Source organism: Felis catus, chromosome B4 (genome assembly GCF_018350175.1).
Source record: "Felis catus isolate Fca126 chromosome B4, F.catus_Fca126_mat1.0, whole genome shotgun sequence".
NCBI classification, from domain to species: Eukaryota; Metazoa; Chordata; class Mammalia; order Carnivora; family Felidae; genus Felis; species Felis catus.
The window spans coordinates 14,053,583-14,079,661 of record NC_058374.1 but is presented as its reverse complement, the minus strand read 5'-3'; the positions used below and the strand labels follow the sequence as shown (position 1 = coordinate 14,079,661).

Genomic DNA, 26,079 nt, shown 5'->3' with positions numbered 1-26,079 from the left:
GGCATTGGAAGTTCTTTCAGGTTGAATTTTGTGTCCTCTTAACATGTTACCTTTAAAAAAAATTTTTTTAATGTGTGTTTATTTTTGAGAGAGAGAGCATGCGGGGAGGGGCAGAGAGAGAGGGAGACAGAGGATCCAAAGCAGGCTCTGCGCTGACAGCAGAGAGCCCGATGCAGGGCTCAAACTCATGAACCGTGATAACATGACCTGAGCTGAAGCCAGCTGCGTAACCGACTGAGTCACCCAGGAGACCCTAACATGCCACCATTTTTTAAGTACATCTGTACTTTCTGGCATCATAAGGTACTTGAAACTAATCAGATTATTTTATTTGTCCTGATCAGTCTAAAAGCCCTGTTTCCTTTCATTGGAGAATGGGTATTTGGAAACCAGGATGTTGGAATTAGGTGTGCACACTGCCACCAGGTGTCACTGCTTCTAGGTCCTCTCCTGGCACGGCTAAGAAATGTATGTATTTATACTAATGTATACTATATACACACATGGGTTAATATAAACACACATATATACATTTATTTCTCTGTGTGTATTCAATATAATATTATATACTGAATTTATATATTGAGATTGAATTGGGAGGAGGTGGGGTAAGGAATTAGATACCACCTCAAATTTATTCTAGTGAAGGTAGCCAAAGGCATCATACTTTTAACATGAGAAGTGATTTTAATATCCAATAAAATAGTACTATAAACAAGAAATATATTAAGGAACAAAGAGGGATGTTATATCCTGACAAAAGGAACAAACAGAGCAAGAAGATATAATTGTCATGAACATATAGACACCTAAAAAATACCCTAAAAGTATAATAAGCAAGTGATAGTACACTTGGGGGAGATAGTACACATAGGGAGAAATATTTAAGTCAACACATGTAATTAAAAGTTTTAATATCTTTAAAAGATATTGATAAATATGATTTATATGATTTATAAATATATGTAAATATAAATATGATAAATATGATTTAATATCATTAAAAGAAATTGATAAAACAAGCAAACTAAAAGTAAGGAAAGATACAGATCAGAATAATGAAATTAAGAAACTTAAACTATTAGGTGGTATTACAATTACTACAGACCTAGTATAAAATAACACAGACTTTGGGGCACCTGGGTCCCTCAGTCAGTTGAGCGTCTGACTTTGGCTTAGGTCCTGATCTCACAGTTCATGAGTTTGAGCCCCATATCGGGTTTGCTGATGTCAGCCCAGAGCCTGTTTGGGATTCTCTGTCTCCCTCTCTCACTGCTCCCCACCCCCACTCCCTGCTCCTGCTCTCTCTCTCAAAAAATAAACAAATTAAAAACAAAAGCAACAACACAGACTTACTCTCTTGTAGTTCTAGAGGCCGCAAGTCTAAAATGAGTTTTAGGAAGTTGAAGCCAAGATGTCTTCAATCTTCTTCCCTTTAGATTCTTGAGGGGGAGTATCTGCTCCGTGTGTCCTCCAGCCTCTGCTTCCATTGTCACATGCCATCCCCCTCTTCTGTACTCAAATCTCCCTGGGCCCCCCTCTCAGAAGGACACTTGCGATTGCATATAGGGCCCACCCAAACAGTCCGGGATAACCTCCCCATGTCAAGGTCCTTAATTAATCACATTAGCGAAGTCCCCTTTTGCCATATAAAGTAATAGTCACAGGCTCTGGGGAGAGGACATGGATATCTTTGTGGCCATTATTCAGCCTAACATAGACACAGAATTAAAGCTCGACACCAAGCAGGGGCGCCCGGTTGAGCATCTGACTTCAGCTCAGGTTGTAATCTCACAGTTGGGGAGTTTGAGCCCCACATCGGACTCTGCTGTCACTGTGAGCCTGCTTTGGATCCTCTGTCCCCCCCTCTCTCTGTACCTCGCCTGTTCATGAGCTCTCTCTCAAAAATAAAAATAAACATTAAAAAAGAAAAAACCAGGAAACTTGACACCAAGCAGAGAATACACTCCTTTCCCAAGTACACAGAGTAGATATAAAAGCAAACACATACTAGACCTAAAATGAAACTTCAATAGATTCCAAAGAACCAATATCATATAAATCTTGTGCTCTGATTATTACAAAACAAACCCGTTAGAAATTAGTAATAAACAGATATTTAAAACAAACACCCCATGTCTAGGAAATTATTAAATACTGAAAAAACTGTACGTCAAAAAATTTTTGGCTGCATCTAAAACAATAGAGTAGTGCTGTTCCATTCTGTGATGATGGAAATGTTCCATATGTGCTCTGTTCAATATGGCAGCTACTAACTCCATGTCACTCTCCAGTATTTGAAATGTGGTTAGTGTGACAAAGAAATTGAAATTTTAAACTAGTTTTAATTTTAACGAACTTAAAGTTAAATAGCTACATGTGGAGAGTGGCTGCGAAATTGCATAGCACACAGAAAGAGAAATTGTGCCTTTAAATGTTCTTATAAGAAAATTTTAGGGGCGCCTGGGTGGCTCAGTTGGTTGAGCGCCCGACTTCGGCTCAGTTCACAATCTTGCAGTTCATGGGTTCCAGCCCCACATCCGGCTCTGTGCTGACAGCTCAGAGCCTGGAGCCTGCTTCGATTCTGTGTCTCCCTCTCTCTCTGTCCCTGTCCCGCTTGTGCTCTGTCTCTCAAAAATGAATAAATGTTAAAAAAAATTAAAAAGAAAAAAAGAAAATTATAAAAAGGTTGAAAAAAATGGGCTAAAGAAGGGTTGGGAAAAAGCAAAGCCCTTATCTCATAGAGGTAAGGGCAAAATCAACAATAAAAGAGAACATAAACGAAACAAAAAATGAATTATTTGAATAGATTAATAAGATGGAAGGAACTCTGGCAAAACTAATTAAGAATGAAAGAGGATATGAATAAATAAAATACAAGATTACAGGTATAATAGCCAGAGAGCCACAGGGGCGGTGGAGGCCACTGTTAATGGTGCGGGCTAGAGTGCCTTTACTCAGGCTGGGTGTGGTAGTATGTCCATGGGATGTGGATGCCATGTTAGCATTCTTTTTTTTTTTAATGTATTTATTTCTGAGAGAGAAGGAGCTGTCGGCACAGAGCCCCACACATGGCTTGAACCCACAAACTGTGAGATCATAACCTGAGCCTAAGTCAGATGCTCAACAGACTGAGCCACCCAGGTGTCCCATTTTAGCATTATTTCTACCTGCATAGGCTTAAAATATGATTTTCTGGCTTTCTTGAAGATTCCCTGAGATACCAATATCTTATTATTTTAATGCAGGTTTATTAAAGTATAATTTACATGCAATAAAATTTCTTCTTTTCAAATATAGTTCTATGAGTTTTGACAAATGGAAAACCATTGGCCACCATCTTGGAATATTCCAGATGGTGCAATTACAAGATGGAGACAAACCGGTGTCATTGAGTCCTCACTTGGAGAAGAGCCGTCCAGAAGAGTTGCATTGGACTGTGGCAAGAAAGAGAAAGCAACCTTTATTGGATTAAACTCTTGATTTTTTAAAGTTTATACATTTCTGCAAAGTAGTGTAGCCTCATCTAATTAATTCATTGCTCCCCTTCATTTTACAGGCTTTGCCTGAGCTTTAACTTTCCCTCAGTCCTAACGTGTCACTCGTTTCCCTCTCTGAGGCTTTTCTATACACTTGGGAGTGTCTTCCTTATATCTCTCATGTGAATATGACTTGCTTACTTCTTATGAAGCCATGTTGGAGGCAGGCATGTAATTTAGAAGTAAATTTCAAGCTAAGGGTGTCATTACTTAAGTACTCTATACACCACTGAACCTTCTGAAAGTTAAAATTTCAGTTTCCACTCTCTTAAGAAATAAGTCAGCAACAATAAGAAGAGTAAAAATGTTATTTCAATTTTATAGCAACACCCCTCCCAACCCTGACACACACACAAATAAAATTGTCAGCATTGTGTGGTATTTACCGGTAGGGAACTTCCAAGCCCTGATTCTTGCTCTACATTCCAGCATGAGTCTCAATGCTTGTTCCCATTGGTTTTCAATTCATCAGGCATCTGGTCCCAGGGAGGGGTTTACAGGACATTTTGAATTCACAACTGTGTCCAAGTTTATAGGGTAGGAGGCAGAAAGTTTCACGTGTTGATGACCAGATGAAAGATGTTAGTCTAAGCTGCAGCTCAAGCTAAGGTCATCCTTCATGACATTTATAGAGCGTTATTACTAAGTATAATATCGGTGAGACCAGAGTGCACCAGAAACAGAACCAGTGTAATTTAATGTGAGATGTGTCTTTCTGTACAATCAAGTGCTTGTTTCTTATGGAGCCAAATGTAAACGTTGAGCCTGAGAGATAGAAGATTTTACGCTTTCTATTTTCTCTCAACTATCAGTCTCGGAGTTTTTGTGTGACATAGAGGTGAATAACAAGCCACATGTAATCTTTATTTCTTGGGCTCTAAGAATAGGGTAACAATAGTATCCACATAATAATATTTCTCTGTACCCCTACCACCCATTATATAGCAACCCCAACCTTCTCCCCTCCCTCAAATTGTTCTTTAACTGTTCCAAGAGCTGTTGGGAGTGCATATGAATAATGTTATGTGCTACCACCTTCAGGACCGAGGCACTCATCCCCCCCCCCCCCCCCACGTCAGGAGTGCTGGTGGCCTACAGTTCTCAGATGAGTCCCTTTCCCAGAAGTGCCCTCTGCCAAAGAGCTGCCCTGTCCAAAGCCCTGCCCCCTTTCTGGGAGCAGCCTGGATTCAGTAGCTGGTCACACAGGGGGATCACCTATTCCCAGCAGGAATCAATCCCAAGAGCACTCCTTGATAAGCTTTCCACACATCAAACTCCAGCTCAGAGTCGGCTTGCCAAGGAACCCAGTAGTTCAGGAAACAGACTCTGGAATTGAATTTTGATGGCGGGTCACCTACCACCCATCTGGCAATAGCTGCATAATTGGTGATGGTGGAGTGGTGATAACCCCTGGTGTGCAGCAGTATTACCATTGCTAAACTTTTTACTAGCCCGGAATAGGGATCAGAGCTAGTGATGGGATGGCACTGGAGGGAGGTATGAGTGCAATGTTTTAGGCAATTTGAAAAGTGGGCATTATTAATGATAAGGAATACTGAATTAGATAGCTAATGCTAGAGAAAATCAATGAGTTGGAGAAAGACAATGACAGGCTGATAGTAATTCATTTTTTTTTCTTCCCTCCTTTTATTCTTCCTTTCTTTCTGGTAATTTCTTATTCATTATTTTCAGTGTTCTCTCTTTCTGGAATTTCTATTCACCAGATACTGAACTTTATGGGTTGATCTCATTTTTTTCTGTCTTCCCTCTTCATTTCCACACCTTCCTCTTTCCCTAGACTCAACTCCACAAACATTCTGATTCAATTCCTCCAGAAAGTAAGTTAGTCTTTCCTGGGGGTGGTCACAGGGAGGTGGGGGGAGAGCAACAATGTGGCTACCTGGACTAGAGAAAGGACATGGTGTCTAAGTGCTCTTTAACAAATTTCCAAATAATCCCCCACTCCTAACCTCCAGATTGTTTTGTGCCCCCGGTTTCTAAGCCTTTGAGAGGGTTGGGAAGTGTGGTAGAGGAGAGGTGGATAACGGCTTAATGGAGATTAGCTGGTTGACCATCCTGTATCCCTTAATGTGTGGGTTTCTATGTGTCAGCTCAGACAATTATCACTCCCCTTCCAGTTTCCTCTAATATCTCTGATTTTCTGTTGTTCTCCTTTTCTGTCCTTTTTGTCCTTATGGCTTTAAACCCTTTAAATTATTGTTATGGAGGGAGCCTGGGTGGCTCAGTGAGTTGAGTGCCCGCCTCTTGATTTCGGCTCAGGTCACCATCTCACAGTTCATGAGTTCGAGACCTACACGGGCCTCTGCGCTGACAGTGTGAATCCTGCTTGGGATTCTCTCTCCCTTTCCCTCTGCCCCTACCCTGCTTGCTTGCATTCTCACTAAATAAATAAATAAACTTAAAAAAAAATTATTGTAATGGACTGAATGTTTGTGTCCTCCCAAAGCCCTGAATTGCAATCTGATGGTATTGGAGATGAAGCCTTTGGGAAGTATTTAGGTTTAGGTGAGGTCTTGATGAGATTAGTGTCCTTGAAAAAAACAGGAAGAGAGGCCAGATCTCGCTTGTTCCAGCTTTCTCTCTCTCTCTCTCTCTCTCTCTCTCTCTCTCTCTCTCTCTCTTTGCTATATCCTAGGTGAGGACATAGTGAGAAGGCAGCCAGCCTTCTGTAAGCTAAAAACCCAATCGACTGGCACCTTGATCTTGGACTTCCCTGCCTCCAGAACTGTGAGACAATAAATGCCTGCTGTTGAAGCCACAGTCAGGGTATTTTGTTATAGCAGTCAGAGCTAAGGCATTGTTTTACTGTTAAATTATTTTACTGTTATTTTACTATTCTTTAGTTGTTTATAACTTGGACCAAAGCTTTGAACCATATCAGGAAACATATCCACTTTTAATTTCCTTTTTTAAAAAAATGTTTGTTTAAAGAGCACATGTGAGCAGGGGAGGCACAGAGAGGAAGGGAGAGAATCTGTACTGACAGTGCAGAGCCAGAATCAGCCTCGATCTCAGGAACTGTGAGATCATGACCTGAGCCAAAATCCAGAGTCAGACACTTAACCAAGTCAGCCGCCTCGGAGCCCCACTTTAATTTCAAATTCAGTGTCTCTTTAATAAATGAGATCATAAATGATGCTTTACAATCTTTTTTTTTTTTTTTTTTTTTTTTTTTTTTTGGTACAGCGTAAAGATTTTTAGTCTGTAGTCCAACTACCAGGGCATCTGCCCTCCTCATTCCTTTGTCACCACCTGCCTGGGGTATGCGCCATGCAGGAAAACGGGTATGGTTACCACACCTGCCCCCTCAGGGGAGGGGAATTACAAGGGGCTGTAAGTTTTAAGTAAGGAGGGATGTGAGCACGGGATGAACCATTGTCTAGGCGCAGCTACTGAGAAAGAACATAACACATGTGGTTTAGGAAAGAAGCCTTTTTACTCTGAAACTGCGTGGAGCAAAACTTTATAGTTATCTAGCCACTCTCTATGGATAAGACATCCTAATCACTGTAGAGTGAGATGGACTATAGAAGAATACAATTCTATCTGCCTTTATTCACTCACCAGCACTGCCCTCAGTACCCGCTGTCTGTTCTTGTGGTTGCCCCCTGGGGGTGCTGAAAACACCCCTGAGTTGCAGGCTGTGGACCAGGAAGAATGGTGAACTGGGCTGGGAAATGAGCCCATCTGGGGGAATCTCTGAATGCATGCAAAGATTAGGGGCCCAGTGAAGGAAGCTAAGTAGGAACCTGAGAGATCAGTATTACCTCAGATGTACTGGAAGAAGCTATAATGATATAAATATAATCCTGATGCTTAGAGATTTGCTGGGCATTGAACAGACAATGTCTGCTTTTTTCAGTCTGACACATCAGCCCATCAAATTTCACCTGTGCTTCTGAGTGGAAGCAGAAAAGCTTTTGCTTATGCTCTCTAAGGAAGGTTACTTTGTAATCAGCTGGGATTTCCGTGTGAGGATTAAAAAGAGGGGTAAAAACAATTCTGGAAATGTGAGGGAGGGCCAGTCTTAGTTTGAGGCACATCCTGTGACAGTCATATTTAGTTTTGCAACAATTAGGGCATTTTCAACAGTCTCAGAAATGTTTGAGAAATTTTTAATGACAACAAGGAAGTGTAACCTCATTTTAAATTCATTTTGATCTTAAAATAAATATGAGGGGTGTGTGTGAAATCAAACAATGACACTGTTATTGGCCTGCTCTAGAACCATGACTACGTTTGTGGGTCTTAGACTGGTTTCCTGCATCTTCCACTCCTCTCTTGCTTAGATCACCCTCCTTCCTTAACACTTAGAAAAAGGTTGACCCCTTCTACTACTTTCAGGGGTTGATACTGGATCCCTGAATTTTGTTGTGATTGTCTTGCTGGGATATGGGCTCTGGCCTGGGGGCGAGGGAAGTCTTCCCCTCAGGGCAGGGGATGTTCCCAGCATCAATCACACTGGGACAGGATGAGCCTAGAAAGGCAGTTGTCAAAGGAGAGATGGCTCCTTTCTCTCACGGTCTTGTCTCTTGATCCTAGTTTCTAATGTGGTCTAAATGGGCAAGGGGGGGTGGGAGGTGAGATGGTCATTACTAGTTGGAGACTGGACAGTAAAGAGGCAGTGAGGAAGCGCTGGGGGACACGGTAGGGATCAGTTAGGGCTTTGGGGCACTGACAATGATGTTACCTATGCAGCCAGTAAAACAAAACAAAACAAAACACAAAACAAAACCAATAACAAAAAACAAAAAACAAACCCAGGTTTTTAAGAGGAGCAATTCTCTTTTGTAATCAATAAAGTCTGCTTAAACGCCACTATATTAGGACTCATCAGAGAAGCGTCCTATCCAATGGGATAGACAAAATCAGATAGATAGGCATAGGAGGAGATTTATTATAGGAATTGGCTCCCACAGATCTGTTGTTTGCAAGGTGGAGAACTGGGGAAGCTGGTGGTGTAATTCAGTCTTCGTCCCAAGGCCCAAGAATCTGGGAGCTAAAGTATAAACCCCAGCTAAATCTCAAAGCCAAGAACCGGGAGCATGGATACCTAAGGGCCGGTGAAGGTGGTTGTCTCACCTCAAGCATTGAGAGCAAATTCACCCTTCCTCTGCCTGTTTGTGCTATTTTGGCCCTGGTGGATTGCCCACCCATTTTGGGGAGGGTGGTCTTTACTCAGTCCCCACTTCAAATGCTAACCAACCTCTTCCAGAGACACCCTCAGAGACACAGCCAGAAATATTGTTTCACCAGCTCTCTGGGCATCCCTTCACCCAGTCGACTGGGCTGAACTGTGGAGGAGAGGCGACAGGTGTGGCTTCTCTGGGGCTGATGTATAAAGGGGAGGGCAGTGCCTCCCAAGGTTGTTGTGGCAGGACAGGGATGAGTGGGATCCCCAAGGGGAAAGTGAATGTCAGCAGACAAGGACATGGGCTGTAAGAGCAGCCATCCTTCCCCACGCAAGTTATTTCATTTCTGGAGGCCAGCAGCTTTCCCTTATTGTACTTAGCATACTTGCTCATATGCCCTACTGGTCTCTGAACTCTAAGAAAGCAAGAATTCTGTCTTGTTTGCTCATATCCCCATAGCAGCCCCTACCTCAGAATCTTCAGTGTCATGGGTTCACAGTAGATATCTTTTGAATAAATGAGTCCTACTCTTAGTGTTTCACCTCTGAGTTCTATACGGACCATGACTAATATTCTTAAGGCATTCTGACAATGGCACCAAATGACTTCATTCGCTCTTAGGTCTTATATCAGCCTTGTTAGTCTTCTCTTTGGAGAGATCGTTTGGGCCAAACCTTTGACTTCTATCTGTGACCCTAGAAATAATTATGTTGGCACCATGTTACTTGGGAATGTTTCTATGCTAGCTTTTTATTTTAAATGGAAAGATTGATATTTGCATATGGTTACAAAAAAGTCAAACAACAGGACCTACCATGAAAAGTGTCTTCTTCCTAGTCCAGATGTTTAGGGCTCTCTCTCCAGAGACAGATACTTCCATAAATTTTCTATATAAGTATAAACACATATATGTATATATTTATACAGGCATATTTATAGATGTGTGCACATATTTAACACAATTTGGAACATACAATATAACTTGTTTTTCAATTTGCTTTTATCATTCAAAATAAATCTTGGAGATTTTCCATATTGTCATATGTAAATTAGCCACATTCCTTTCTTTTAAAAAATGTATTGGAAAACTCACATATGATTTAAGTATAAACCATACATAAAGATTTATAATGGAAGAGAATCATCTGTCTCACAGCCTCACCTCTATCCCTGTTCCCTTAAAGGCAACCGATTTTTATCTGTTTCTGTCTTTGGTTTTCTGATGCATGGAACCATATTATAAAGGTTTATACTTCTGTTTCTTAATTTATTGACCTGAAATATTATCTATTGACATTCTGCTATGATAGATGACCATCTATCCCGCTAATATGGTTTTGTCTTTATCAATTCTAGACATTACCATTGATTTGCTAATAGGGCAGGTGAGGATTTAGTTGGTTACTCCGCCCTGTATCTTCCTGATATGGTTCCATCTCTATTTAAATTCTCCTTCTGGTCACCTCTGCAGCTTTAGACATGACATGTAACTCCATTCCTCTTTTTTTTTTTTAATGTTTATTTATTTATTTTGAAAGAGAGAGAGAGAGAGAATGAGTGGAAGAGGTGCAGAGAGAGAGAGAGAATCCCAAGTAGGCTCCACGCTCAGTGCAGAGCCCAATGTGGGGCTCGATCTTATGCACCACGAGGTCATGACGTGTGCCAAAGACAAGAGCCAGAAGCCCAAATGACCAGGCCACCCAGGCTCCCCAAGTCCATTCCTCTTTGCATCAACCATAGGGAGTCCTTCTAACTTTGAAATACAACAATATTAGCAAACCTATCCTTCTCTCCAACTACATCACCACCTTACAACTTGTTCATTTCTCAAAATCTCCCAGCTCTCCCTTTATTTTGCCATTGTCAAGTTGATAATGTTTTTATCCTATTCTGTAATCATAATGAAGTCTTCTGTGATTTGCTGGTACTTGTGGGCCATTTATTGAATAGGACTCTTTCGCAGCAAGTGACAGAAAACTCAACTTATGCAAATGAAACAGGAAAGGAAATCCAGGGGGAAATGAAGACTATGCAAAGCTTCATTCAAAAGTATTTTCAGGACCCAGTTTCTTTCTCTCCATCTCTTAAATCCTGCTTTGTGCTGATTCTACCCTGCTTGTCTCCCCTCAAAAAGACAAGATGTTGGCAGCTGCTCCAGTCTTCTACTTTCTCAAATTGAAATTGAGTTAATCCACTGGAAAGAAGAGGAAGTTTCTTCCAAGTCAAATTTGGGGATTTATTCTGATTGGAACAATATGTTCTCCTGTATATCCTTGAACCCATCACTGTGATCAGGGGCTTGGGGGATGTTGGTCACCTACCTCCCACCGCTAGAGCCAGGCCTAAAGCTCTATCCAAAGGACAGGAGGAGTTCCCCAAAAGGAAATCAGGGTGCTGTTACCAAAAGAAAGGGGGAAAGGATGCTGGGCAAATACCCACCATAGACCACAAGCTCTAATGTCTGTAGTGTTCCGTTTACATAAACTTGTGAACTGACTCAGTGAAAGATACAGAGAGTGGAGGTTTCTGTGCTCTAACAGTGGTGGAATAAATTTTTTAAAATGTCATTAGCCAAACAAAACACATCTTTAGGCCTAATTTTGCTTGAGCATCACCAGTACGCAACTCTTGGTCTGTGTATTAATTTCTGAAAGTTGAAAAAAAGAATGGGAATAGTATTTATTTTATTATAGCTATGTATACAGTTTTTATGGCAGCGCAAATTAATGTTTTCACGTTTTCTAGGACCCCTGTCATGACTTGTGCGGCACCCGAAGGGTATGTTCCTGGGATCAAGTTGCAAAGACTCTCCCCTCCTTGCTCTCCTCCCGTCACTCAGAGCTCAGCTGCTAGGTGTTGACTGCATATGCGAACCACACTTTAAATGGCAGATACTGCTGCCTATCCCGCTGCCATTCCCTCATTCTTCCTTGCTAGGATCTTTTCTTCTGCCTTGCTTGTTGCCCTTGATGTTGGCAGTTCTCAAATGTCTTGTGATGTCTTATGATCTGTTTGTATTTTCACATGACGGAACAGTTTGAGGATTGGGAGCTCCGTAAATGTTGACGAGACTCGGTAACCAACGGGTTCACTTTAAATGGATAGGCAGATGGGGTGCCTGAGTGGCTCAGTCGGTTAAGTGTCCGACTTCAGCTCAGGTCACAATCTCACGGTCCGTGAGTTTGAGCCCCGCATTGGGCTCTGTGCTGACAGTTCAGAGCCTGGAGCCTGTTTCAGATTCTGTCTCCCTCTCTCTCTGACCCTTCCCCGTTCATGCTCTGTCTCTCTCTGTCTCAAAAATAAGTAAACGTTAAAAAAAATTTTTTTTAATAAATGGATAGGCAGAGAACCCTCAGCTACTATATTGGGGCCGAAATAAAGCAGCAGAGGGCCTTTATTCTTGGACATTGACATCCACACTAGCTGGCCTTGTTAGTTCACTAGACAATTCATCAAATGGATAAGAACCGTAGATAAGAACTGATCAGAAAAAAACCTTTTTTTGAAGACAAATTTAAATAAAACCCTGACCCCCATACCTTAACTTTTATTTTATTTATTCACGCTTAATTATTTATTTGATTTAATTTATTCATTCACTCATTTATTCATTCTCTTACTCATTTTGTAGCCTCTTTGCAGGTATAGGAAGGTATAGAAAAATTTGACTTTCAGAGGCAGACCTTCAATTAAGCTCACATTTTCAGACCTTCTCTTTTTTTAAAAGAATTTTTAATGTTTATTTATTTTTGAGAGAGAGAGAGAGAGAGAGAGAGAGAGAGAGAGAGAGAGAGAGAGAGACAGAGAGACAGAGTATAAGCAGGAGAAGGGCAGAGAGATAGAGGGAGACACAGAATCTGAAGCAGGCTCCAGGCTCCGAGCTGTCAGCACAGAGCCCAGCCCGATGCAGGGCTCAAACTCATAACCTGTGAGATCATGACCTGAACTGAAGTTGGATGCTTAACCAACTGAGCCACCCAGGTGCCCCAGACCTTCTCTTAAGTTCCATTGTACCTGTTGCCCAAGACAAGAGGTTCCATGTGGTTATGCTCAGCATGCTGGCTTTCTGTTTTTTGAGTTTTCTTTTCATTAATTAATATTTCATCTGATTTTTGTTTTATAGGAATTTGTTGCATTTTCCTGTATGTTAACAGCTTCCTTCCTATTCTCTTTGGTATTGTAAATTCAAGTCTTTAAAAAAATTCCACTACTAGTATCTTAATGATCTCTTAGAAAGGGAAGAATATAAATCCATGTACTTAATTAGCATACCATATTAAAAATGAAGTCTCTACATCCTTCTTTTTAATAGTTGCATAGTTTTCAATTGGCTGCATTTTTAAAATATGTATTAACTTGTCTTCCACTGATTAACAATTAATTTTGTGATTCCAAACACTGCTGCAATGAACATTTCTAGACATATCTCTAAGCATAGGTATATCTGTAGAATAAATTCTTAGAGGTGAGTATGGGATTGAAGCCTGTTGGAAAGTTCCTCTTTGGGGCAGATGTGTATTTCTGGAAAGTGATATTGTATAGTGATTAACAGCATGAACTCTGGGGCCGGGCTGCCTGGGCTCATAATCCTGGCTCTCTTCCTTAGCAATGCTGTGACCTTGGGCAAGTTACTTAAGTTTCTGTGTCTTGTTTTTCTAATGGGTAAAAATGCAAATTAATAATATCACCTTTCTCCTAGAGTTGTGAGCATTAAATGAGTTAATTTGCTGAGACTCATGACTGCTAATAAACACTCAATAACCATTATCTGTTAATGTTGTTATTTTAGGTAAGACTTAGCTACCATGCTAGCTAAAAAGAAGTCACTGTTCTTCGTGGGCTGGGGCTGGCACTTTGGCCAGAGTTCCTGGGTGTGCCCCTTAAGGGAGACGAGGTGGTCCTTGTGGCCGGGCTGCAAACTCAGGGCCAAGAAGAGAGATACAATGGGTCTGAGGAAGGCTCAGAACTTTTTTGCCCAGAAGTCTACCAACTGTAGCCACTTGAAAGCTGCATTGTTAACTGTTGTCTCTCTAGTTCTAGACAGTGCTTGGCATGTAGTTGAGGGAATAAATGAATGAGTGAATGAGACCAGGTTTAGGAATGATTTTTACTTCTCTTTAATTCCTCCTATCAGCCACAAGCCTTCAATAAACCATTAAACCACTGTTAATCCTTATATATTCGCTTGACTGTAAACATACTTGGTAGAGAGGGGACCAAGAAGGCCCCATGTGAGGGACGCATCTTGGAGTCACCCTGCCTGAGGGGACGATAGCAACCATGGTAGAAGTGAAACAAAACACTTGGTGAGGGAGCCTGCTGAAAGCCTGGACTTCTTGCTATCATGGGGAGGGGGGATTTACACTGCTTGTACTTGGATATTAAAAGGGGAATGATCTCTCAAGACTGGGAAATCTGGTATACCTGAGTTAGCACAGGCTGGCTGCATGGTAACCTCTCAAAAATGGTGGCTTTTTATTTAAAAAAATTTTTTTTGATGGTTATTTTTGTGAAAGAGAGACAGAGCACAAGTGGGGGAAGGGCAGAGAGAGAGAAGGAGACACAGAATCTGAAGCAGGCTCCAGGTTCTGAGCTGTTAGCACAGAGCCCAACATGGGGCTCTAACTCACAAACCACGAGATCATGACCTGAGCCGAAGTTGGGACGCTTAACCAACTGAGCCACCCAGAGGCCTCATTTATTTCTAAATTTTGGTAAAGACTAAAGCAAAGTCTGCATTGATGCTGTATCTGCCTTCCTCAAGCCATATCTGACTTGGTGTATGTTGGCTATGACTGCCCATTCAGAGCAATGTTCCCAGTATAGCTGTTATATCGATGACTGTCAGGTTGAATGAGACTCACAGATCAGATAGGGAGCAGTGATCTCGGACTTTCTACCAGCCCTTCTCAACAGTATAACCTAGCATTAGTCTCTTGAAATTTCAAAGAGTTGTTTTCTGTCTCTGTAAAATGGAGGATTAGTGCTATAATATCCACCACCTGTCTGGACCTAAAAGAACATCTTGACATTAAATTAAAAGAGAGAGAAAATGAATAAATTAGAATGGGTAATATACCCTGAAATCTTGATCTGAAAGTCACTATTAATGGTAAAACCATTACAGTATTATATTTCTCTAACATTTCTAGCAGATGTTTGGCTAAGGAAAAATCTCAATTTTGAGCATATTCTTAGAATATGGTTATAATTTGTTATTTTTCACCATTCACATATTGATGCACTGAAAAATAGAAGATCTATGTTCCAAAGGGGGTTATTTTCTAAAATTAAGTAATATATACAGTAAATGAATGGAACACGCATTCACACATAATACTTGTGTTAATTGTTCATTTGGGCTAATTAGTTTTTTGTTTCGGTGTTGTTGAAAATTAATCAAGGACCTAGATGGGTAGTGAAAAAGCAAATTAACAAAGACTCATTTATAGTTACCAGAAGGAGTAATATGGATCCTGAAGCCAGGAAGCTTGTTTGGAGAAAGATCCAGATAAGTCCCCATGACATTAATCCCCCAAAACATGGATCTCTCCAGACAAAAGATTCAAATGTACCTCCTATTTTAATAATGAAACAGCTGCCAGGGTCGAGGACCCTCTGGGGGTCTTCGTTTGTGATGGATAAATGGGTGGTGTTTGTTTTGTTTGGGGGAATCAATATTTGAAGGGGGTAACCGAAGAAGGTTATGTTGCTGTTATGATGTTATTGATACACGGGCTAACGCTATTATGGTGGACGCTATCAGGCTACGTTATCTTTATGCCTCCAAGGTAACCTGAAGCAACTGTCTATTGACTTGGCACTACCTTACACTGGAGCGTCTGCCCGGCCTTGGGACTGTAACCCAAGCCAACACATGCCTCACAGGCAGCTTTCTTTAGCCACTGACGGCATCAAGGAAGGAAGAGCGTGAAATCACCCGGGATGGGATGGATGCTTCCGAAGGGGAGTTGGCTGCTAAGTGACTCCTAGGGAGGGTGGAATTGCCATCTCTTAATTTTGTATTTAGGAGTAACCACTAGTAAGTCCTTCTCTCAGACAAAGAGATACTTATTAGAAGGAAACCGGAGGTGATCTGAATCCCTGGAAAAGTTTCCCCCACTTTGAACTTTGCAATGTTTCACTGCAGGTCATGTCCACGTGGAAAGCAAGGCTCACCAAGAGACTGAAATCTCCATCTAGAAGGATGCATCCATTTCCATGCTCAGCTCTGCTTGCTTGTTTCGGGAATACAAGGGAGAATGCGCCCTTTGATCAGCCCAGCACAGCTGATCCTCATTCCACCATCTATGTTCAGCCCACGGCCAAAGCAGACCAGCACCCAAGTCGCTCGAGAGAGGAAGAAGGAACTCCAGAGAAAAGGCGAGATTCCAGCATCCGTTCAGAGAGAAATGGCAGTGCAAATCTGAGTTCAAGTAATCACAGTGCCAACCAGCCTGCTGAGACCCCTGAGGATTCGTCTGGGTCCTTAGAAGGTAAATCGGACTGTGAAGCAGTTACTTTCCAGACTTCTATCCCCAGACCATCAATTATTGAAATGCCAACGGTGAGTTTTCCCAATGCTGTTATAGAAGGAATAGTGTTGGAGGAGAGTTCTGATCATTGGTGGATTCCTTCAGGAAACAAACATGGTTAATGTTATTAGTGAATAAGATGTTGAGGGGAACTCTTAGTAGTGAGAGGAAGTGTGTGAAGCCTTTTAAATTCTCATAAGGTTCTTAAAGGATGTAGAGGGAAGCAATGACAATAAGCACTGGGGCCTTAATAATGGCCAAAATTGGCCTTTAATTAACTGCCCATGGTGCTTCAGAGCCAACGGTGTCTCAATAAAAGATTAAGGGTAAGGTAGTCGGGGAAAGCTTTTTCTTTTCTTTAACTGGTACATGAATTTATTTATATGAAAACCCACAATATAGAAGATTTGATCACAGAATTAAGAAACTGCCCCTACTTAAAAGGAATCACATGGTATCAAAGCAGTCTGGGAAAATTTGGAAATGATGAACCCTATGCATAGCAGTAAAGAAAGGAAGCGACCTATAAAACTATTCATGATATGGGTGTTCCTCTGACAGTTTTCCAAGACTTAGAGGCAGGAGAAAGAGGTTATTTGAAAAAAAAAAAAGTGCTGCTGCTCTTAAAAGGCATAATCTTGATATATTTATCTATTTTTTTTAGAGGCATTACTGAATTTTTAATTGTTGAATATTCTGATTGGATTTAGCTGCACAGCCATGTCAAAGTTCTTGGTAATCCCAAGAGGCAGGGTTTCTTGAATAGTGTTTTCTAGAGATACCTCTTGAGCATTTTTCGGTTATATTTCTGGCCAAGCAGCTTAGGACCAGACTTAAAAAACTGAGAACTATTTGGGGATCCATTACTAAGACATTCTGATTTTTCAAAAATCATTTTTTTTCCATCTAGTCTAACATATTTTGTCTGACTTGCTCACCAAGAAGACTCATTAGCATTGAAAACTGCAAAACAGTGAAGATAGGGTTAAAACATATTTTTAAAAATAGTTTCATTTGATATTTTACATGCTTATCTTAAATTACTGAAGCTCAGCTCTATTTTCTACATCCTTCTATTCTGAGATTGGACAGAGGATTTCACCAAACCCTCTGTTATAGCAAGAACTGTAATGGTTTGTTTTTGTTTTTGTTTTTCCCCTAGCACCACTAAATCAAAACCTCAAAAAATAAACAAAAACCAAAACATTTGTTGGTCAATTTTCAGTTTATATACACATGCAGATTAAGATATTTTTAGTAGTACTGTAGTTAGCTGAGTGGACATCATAGCCAAGTTTTTATTTGTTGCATGTTAAAGGAACCGATGATGTACATGATGTACCATTTGATTCCAGCAACCTAGGACCCACCCTATATTGCTAAATACAGCAGCACATACAAAGGGTTGATTTTATTTTATCTTCCTGTTTTAGTGGCATATGTGATACAGGGACTCAAAGTAAATACGTGTATTCAAATATAACCAATTAAACACAGCAGAGTAACATCCATATTAATTGCCCACTAGTATGAGCAAAGGCATGGATAGACTACAGAGGTGAGGCAGGCCTTATGATGGAAACAACCTCAGTGCAAGATGAAATATAAGTGTCCCAAAGAAGACACATATGAGACAGTTGAAAGGAGGTTGGAAAGGTACATTGCAGGGGAGGTCGAATTTGAGACTGGTTTTTTAGAAGGTGGGTTAGGATTTTTAAAGGTAGAGACGAAGGGGAAGACATTACAATAGAAGAAAATTGTGTGAATAAAATGATGTGGGGGAATGTAGCATAGGGATAGGTACATCAGATTGGCTAAATTGGAGAGGTACCTTGGAAAGGTAGATTGAAGCCAAAAGTGGGATGTCTCGAATGCTGTGGTCAGAACTGAATTTAGTAGGCAGTGGGGAAGCTTTAAGAATTTTGAACAGACAAATGTCATGCTTAGGATTTCATGAACAGGTACAGGTAGGATGGATGGATTAAAGTTGAGAAGACTGGAGCTGAGGTCATCATAACAATCCTGGCCTGAGGGATATCATAGAAAGAAGAGAGGAAGGTGAGGTGGGTGGGGCAAAGAAGAACGGACCCTGCGGTAGTAAATGCAGTAGCTGCCCAGGTCCCAAACTGGGTGGGGAGGGAAGTGAGACCAAACTGGCAGTGGCGAAATGAAAACATTATGAAACTAAGACCGGGCTGTCGGGGGGAAAGTGGGTCTGCGGGCATGGTAAATGGGCCTCTATTGTAGTTCTTTCTGTAGCGGGGAGCTAATATTTATAGAGCACTCACCGTATTTCTGCTTTACAGGGAATATTCCATGGACCCCAGTTACAGTGAGGTGCATATCCTTATGAGTCCCATTTTACAAATAAGGACACTGACACTTAGAGATGGTAGGACACTTGCCCAAGGTCATGAAGGGAGGAAGAGCCAGGATTGAAGCCCAGATCCTTATTATTACTGGTGTGGTGCTTGAGGATTTACAATGAAATATTCGTCCATGATCTCACTAGACATGCAATTAAATTAAAATTTCATGTGTGTGTACGTGTACTTATATGTAAATGTATCTATGTATATAATCATCATCATCATTATTTGCTTTTTATTCATTTGCTTAACTTAAAAAAAAAACAACTTAGATTCATGGTGCATAACACAATGGAAAGGGACACTTTCCACTTTGCATCCTGCTGATGACAAGACTTTGTTGATGATAGTGTGGGACTGTTTTGAGATCTTCTGATTAAAAGTGCCATAAGACTGCCCAGATTTTTCATTACCTAGTAATTTTGTAGTGACATGTTTTCCCTCGGCAGATGACGAATGAGCTTATTTTATTATAGTCTTGCCTGGAGGCAAAAGTACTTCCCACTGTGATACACTGATCCTCATCATTTAAGCTGCCTTGGTGGAAACAACAAATAATACTCTTTTTTAGAGCTGAGCCTCAGAACATAACCAAAGCTAAGAAATGGGGACAAGTCCCTCTATCTGTTTTTAGTTACCTGGTATTCAGACAAGAAAGTGATTTTTAAAAATCTGAAACAATGCCTTGTCTGAGAGGAAAAGCTGAAGATAGAGAGGCCAAGTGAACTAATTAAAAAAGCAGGTTTTTGGCGGTGTAGATGTATGTGCACATATCTGTATTTATGAAGTGATATCAATTAGTCTTCAATCCTTTTGTGGCCATCTCTTCCATGTTCCAGGCCTGCAATCAAGGTGATAATAACCCTAAAATTGGAATGTTCTATGACTCCTGGTTTTCTTCTGATTGTAATTTTTTTTTTCTTTCTTGGTGGTCTTGCAGTTGAAGTGTCTAATAACTGGTGGGATTGTAGAGTTAATGAAACACAGCAGTATGCTGTTTATTTTTCTGGCCAAGAGTTATCATGTTCTTACTGTGTGCCAGGACAGCCCTAGCTCTGGGGAAACAAAGACTGAAGACAGAGTTTATGAAGTTCCCTCCATTCCAGTGGGAGATACAGTAAACAGGTGGCGTCAATGCAATATGAGAAGGTTTATGGGTCAACAATAGACACCATAAGAGCACAAGGAAGAGACTCCTTTCCTACCCTTGGGAAGACAAGGGAGGCTGGAATATACAGAGAAGAAGGGGTTCTACCTTATTCTTTTAAACTTTGCTTCCTAGTTGAAAGGTGCTGTTTTCCTCCTCCCTCCCTCTCCCTTAAATGTTGGCAGTGTAAGGACACAGTTCCCACACTAAGCAAGTCTTTCTACAGCAGTGGTAAGTTTAATCTAGTTCTTACTTCAACAAAGTAGCCTGCCTGACACAGGAAGAGAAAATAATTGTGGTTTGGGAAATCATTCCTGGGTATTTTTAACTAAAAGTTGGTTTTAGGGGGGGTGCCTGGGTGGCTCAGTCAGTTAAGCATCTGACTCCTGATTTCAGCTCAGATAATGATCCCAGGGTCATGGGATTGAGCCCTGCATCTGGCTCCTTGCTGAGTGTGGAGCCTGCTTAAGATTCATTCATTCTCTCTCTCTCTCTCTCTCTCTCTCTCTCTCTCTCTCTCTCTCCCCACCTTGTCTCTCTGCCCCTGCCCCTGCTTGTGCACTCTTGCTCCATGTCTCTCTCTCAAATAAATAAAATGAAAAAAAAATTAGTTTTATAAAAAGGAAGGGAAACAGGGCCTATCTTGGAGTTGAAAACACCATTGCTTTTAGTAACAGGCTGTTTTTGCTGCTAGACAGAGAAGTGGTAGCCAAGATATCCCTAGACCCCAGGCTTAGGCTGTCACTGCTTTTTAGGGTCTGAGTCTCCGTTATGCCATCAGGAAACACAGTTTTGTCAGTCATCCTTCTGTAAGACCTAGTTCCTTGATACCCACCCTCACAAGAGCCTGATGTATAAATCTGAATGACCGTTTAGTTGTCAGCCTGGAGGACTGTCAGGGTAGGGCTTACTAAGCCATCCATTTATTTTCTCTACAGGAAAATTATACACAAAGAGAAATGATAACCAGAAATCTGTTGGAGAGTACGAACTCAGAGGAAGTGGGGGCTACATTTTTTTTTATTATAATAAAATATACGTAAGATAAAATTTACATTTTTAATTATTTTTACATATACAGTTCTGTCGCATTAAGGACATCCACAGTGATGTGCAACCATCCATCTCCAGAATTCTTTTCGTCTTCTCCAACTCAGACTCTGTATTCATAAAACACTAACTCCCCATTCACCATTTACCCTTCTTCTCATCCACTGGCAACCACCCTTATACTTTCGGTCTCTAGAAATTCAACTATTCTCAGTACCTATGTAAGTGGAATCAGACAGTATTTGTCCTTTTGAATCCAGCTTATTTCACTTAGCATAATGTCCTCAAGGTTCATCCATGTTGAAACATGTCAGAATATCCTTCCCTGTTAAAGCTGAATAATATTCCATCATATGTATATATCACGTTTTGTTTACACATTCATCTGTCAATGGACATTTGAGTCATTTCTACCTTTTGGCAACTGGGAATAATGCTGTTATGGACATGCATGTACAAATATCTCTTCAAGACCCTGTTTACAATTCTTTTGAGTATGTACCCAGAAGTGGAATTGCTGTGTCACATGGTAATTCTATCCGTAATTTTTCAAGGAATGGACATATTGTTTTCTATAGTGGTTGTACCAAATGCACCAGCAATGCACAAGGGCTCCAATTTCTCCACATTCATGCCACCACTTGTTTCTAAAGTTTTTGTTCATTTGTTTTGACAATAGCTATGATAATGGGAATGAAGTGGTATCTTTTGGTTTTGATTTTCATTTCCCTAATGATTAATGTGATATTGAGCTTCTTTTCAAGTGCTTACTGGTCACTTGTGATCTTCTTTGGAGAAATGTCTATTCAAGGCCTTTGCCTTTTTTTTTTAAATTGAGTTGTTTTGTTGTTGTTGAATTATAGGAATTCTTTAAATATTTTTAATATTAATCCCTTGTCAGATATATATGATTTGCAAATATTTTTCTCCCATCCTGTGGGCTGCCTTTTCATTCTGTGGATAGTGTCCTTTGATGTACAAAAATTTTAATTTTGACAAAGTCCAATTTGTCTATTTTTTGTTTTGTTGCCTATGCTTTTAGTGTCACATTCAGTAAATCACTGCCAAATCTAATACCATCAAGCTTTTTCTCTATGCATTCCTCTAGGAGTTTTATAGTTTTAGCTATTACATTTAGATCTTTGATCCATTTTGAGTAAGGGTCCAAATGAATTCTTTTGCATGTGGATATCCAATTTTCCCAACACCATTTGTTGAAAAACTTGTCCTTTTTCCATTGCATGATCTTGGCACCCTTGTGAAAAGTCAATTCACCATATATATGAAGGTTTATTTCTGGACTCTCTATTACATTTAATTGGTTTATGTGTTTGTTTTTTGTGTCAGTAGCACAATGTTTTGATTACTATAGCTTTTAGTAAGTTTTGAAACCATTAAGTGTGAGACCTCCAACTTTGTTCTTCCTTTTCAAGATTGTTTTGGCTATTTGGGATTCCATATGAATTTCAGGATGGATTTTTTTTTCTACTTCTGCAAAAAAACATCATTTGGATTTTGACAGGGATTACAGTGACTAGTTACACTGCTGTGAGTAGTACTGACATCTTAACAATATTGGGTCTTCCAATCCATGAACACAGTTTATCTTTCCATTTATTTGTGTCTTCTTTAATTACTTTCAGCAATATTTTGTAGTTTATAGTATAAAAGTCTTTTGACTCTTCAGCTAAGTTTATCTCCAAGTATTTTATTCTTTTTGATGCTATTGTAAATGAAATTGTTTTCTTAATTTCCTTTTCAGATTGCTCATGTTGATGTACAGAAATACAATTGATTTTTGTCCATGTGTTTTGTGTTCTGCAATTTTGCTGAATTCATTTATTATTTCTTTTTAAAAATTTATTTATTTATTTTTAGAGAGATAGAGTGTGTGTGTGAGAGTGGGGGAGTGGGAGGGTTAGAGAGGAAAAGAGGAGGAGAGAGAGAATCACAAGCAGGCTCCACACTGCCAGTGCAGAGCCCAATGGAGGGCTCGAACTCATGAGCCACAAGATCATGACCTGAGCCAAAATCAAGAGTCGGACACTTAGCCGACTGAGCCACCCAGGTGCCCCTCATTTATTACTTCTAATGGTGTGTGTGTGTGTGTGTGTGTGTGTGTAATCTTTATGGTTTCTACATATAAGAGTATATCATTTGTGAACAGATAATTTTACTTCTTCCTTTACAATTTGGATGCCTTTTATTTCTATTTCTTGTCTAATTGCTCTGACTGGAATTTGGAATGCTACTCAACAATACTGTGTTGGATAGAAGGGCAAAAGTTAACATCTTTGCCTTGTTCCTGATGTTAGAAGATAAACTTTCAGTCTTTCATCATTGGGTCTGATGCTACCATTGAGCACAACATGGGTTTTTCAAATATGGCTTTTATTGTGTTGAAGTAGTTTCCTTCTATTCCTATTCTGTTGTGTATTTTCATCATGAAAGACAGTTAAAGTTGGTCAGTGCTTTTTCTGAATCAATTGCTGTGATAATTTTTCCTCTTTATTCTGTTAATGTGGTGTGTTACAGTGATTGCTATTTTGTATGTTGAACTATCCTTAGATTCCAGGGATAAATCCCACTTTGTCATGGTGTAATCTTCTTAACATGTGGATGGCATTCTGCTTACTATGATTTTGTTGAGGAGTTTTGCATCAATTGTCATCAGGGATATTGGCCTCTAGTTTTCTTTTCTTACAATGCCTCTGTCTAAGTTGGGTATCAGGGTAATGTTGGCCACACAGAATTATTTAGGAAGTGTTCCTTCCTCTTCAATTTGTTTTGGAAGAGTTTGAGAAGGGTTGATATTAATTCTTTACACATTTGGTAGAATTCACCAGTAACAGCATCTGGTCCAAGGCTTTTCTTTGTTGGAAGGTTTTTTGGTTACTGATTTAATTTCCTTACTAGTTATAGGTCTATTCAGATTTTCTATTTCTTCATGATTTAGTCTTGGTGAAGAGGAGCTACTTTGATAGCATCACTGAAGTATGGTAATTATAATCATGATTACCAGTTATTGAGCACTATTAATAGACTAGGCATGGTGCTAAGGCCTTACATGGATTAGCTAATTTGATACTTCTAATCCTTTTGCAATGTTAGTTCCTGATAATCCCAATCACTCCTCTACTCAAAACTTTCCGAAGCCTCTGCGGTTCCCTAAAATATTAATCACGTCTTCATGGTGGCCTGCAGATCCTATACAAAGTATATCCTATTGCCTCTTGGAACTTATCTCCTACTGTTCTTACTGATGGGGAAACTAGGACTCAGTGGAGGTAAGAAATCTGAATCATTTCCACTCTAAGGGTAACCTTTGTAGTGGATAGGAAGCTCAATTCAACCAGTCAAAGCAAGACTTCCTTGGCCAGTGCAGAACTCATGCTACCAATAACTAAATAGCTGCTTAGTCAGCTCTCCTTGTCTAGGCTCCATGCCCACCCTTCTTTTCTTGGCACAGTCTTTGTTAAGACCTGGGATAGTTTAATTAATTGGGTTTCAGCTTCCTTGGTTAGAATCAGATTCCAGTCATGTTCTGTTGGAGCTACATCAAGGCCACGCTAATTTGAATTTGGTGTTGGAGAGACTCCTGGATATCTATTAACAGAAAAGCTCCTGGAGCTATTCACCTCTACAGGCAAGTGATCTCATTCAACAAATTTATTTTTATTTTTAATGTCTTAAAGTTATCTTGAAGTTGATCCTTGAGAGTACCATCTGCAGAGGCTAGTACTACTTAGAAGCAAATTTTAAACTTGTGTGTGAACATCTATCATCCCTCATCCCACTGTTAACTCCACATCCCCCTTCTATAAGCATTATTGGTAGCAACTCTGCTACGCTGCATTTCCATTTTCTGGTACAAACCAGTATTCCTGCATTTCTTTATAAGGAAATCTTCCCTTCCTTTTCTTATGGGCCAAAATAGAAGAGAACACAATTTTAGACTACGTATAAAAACAAATATCCTATTAAGGAAGTTCTCTGCTAGGCAGATGATTTTATATAAAAAATTTTTAATAGAAAAAACTTATAAATCCATGCAAATATTACTTTTCTAGTTCCTTTTCATGCTCCCTACCTCCCAACAAGGGGGGATATAAGCTGCTGGGGACTCCATCCCATTCATTTTAGGGTCTGACAATTTCTTACACTAGGTTTCTACTTTCAAAAGACGTTAAACACAGTGCCATGACAGTGCATGATATACCCAGTGTACTTAGGAATTTTCCAATCCAGATATTCAGTTTCATCCCAACTGGAAAAGAGATAGCTTCCTGGCTTCTCTTAGAATGAAAGAAAATAAATTATCCTCATAACACCATGAAAATTTACATTGCACAGCTTTGACTATTGGAGACTGTCCATAAAAGACTACAGAGAATGGTAAAAATGCAAAATTTTCGGAAAATTTAGAGCTGAGGGGCATATACATTCCAAGCTAAGAAATAAAAATTGAGTGTATAATTTCATCAAATTTTAAAGCATAATTTTCAAGTGAGGTTACTCTGGCATTTACAATTCAAATAAGAATGATAAATACTATCTAAGTAGGTGTACATACGTTGGAGGGAGAGAAGTACAAAAGGAAGAGGTCAGCCCACTTTTGAGCAGCGTCTATTTCTAGCTCATCAGAGAGAATCTGGCAATCTGCCCATGACCTACTTGATCTTTTGCCCTCATTTTCACAGGTGGTTAACAAAAGAGCAAGGTTTACTTTGTTCATAGTCACTGGCCTGGAGTGTCACACCAAAGAGCTACCAAAAAGATGCCAATTCATTGATTAGACCCATTTTCCCTCAATACTTGGATCTGTAGTGTTAGAATTTCCATTCTCTTGATTATATAACATGCAATTGTACCTCAGTTAAAAAAATTCCACTATTCTACTCACTGGGTATGCTGGAAATGAACATTTCTTCTGCTCCAGGACCCACAGGGGCTAGTTGAAAGAATGTGCTATATTAATCATGGTAAATTAGAGGTGGTTCTTTTCCCCCAGCCAAGGACACATGTTAACCTGATCTGAACTGCCTTTAGTTTTACATTCACAGTTCCTCCTTTCCAAAGAAAATAGAGCTCACTAAGTTAACACTCCTGATGTGAGGTTGACACACGTGGTTTTGTAATTCTGTACCAGGGGAGGTGAGAGTTTGGAAATTTGGGGATTTAGAGGAAGGGGGAGAGTCTCTACAAGGGGCATAGGACTGCCATGGGAAGTGTTTATGATTTTGTTGTGGCAAGATGGTTTGTGGGTATCCCCCGTTTAGTTAAAGA

The 26,079-nt window shown here is 40.0% G+C and overlaps 1 protein-coding gene across 1 annotated transcript in view; it reads right to left on the bottom strand.

The window, feature by feature from the left end:
* Positions 1–26,079, bottom strand: part of LOC123386800 — a 109,748-nt gene that overhangs the window by 22,976 nt on the left and 60,693 nt on the right. The window contains exons 4-5 of the mRNA XM_045062599.1: positions 9,507–9,579; positions 3,384–3,437 (exon numbers count right to left, since the gene is read on the bottom strand). Coding sequence (XP_044918534.1) covers positions 3,384–3,437; positions 9,507–9,579 — 127 coding nt within the window. The remainder of the gene's footprint in view (positions 1–3,383; positions 3,438–9,506; positions 9,580–26,079) is intronic.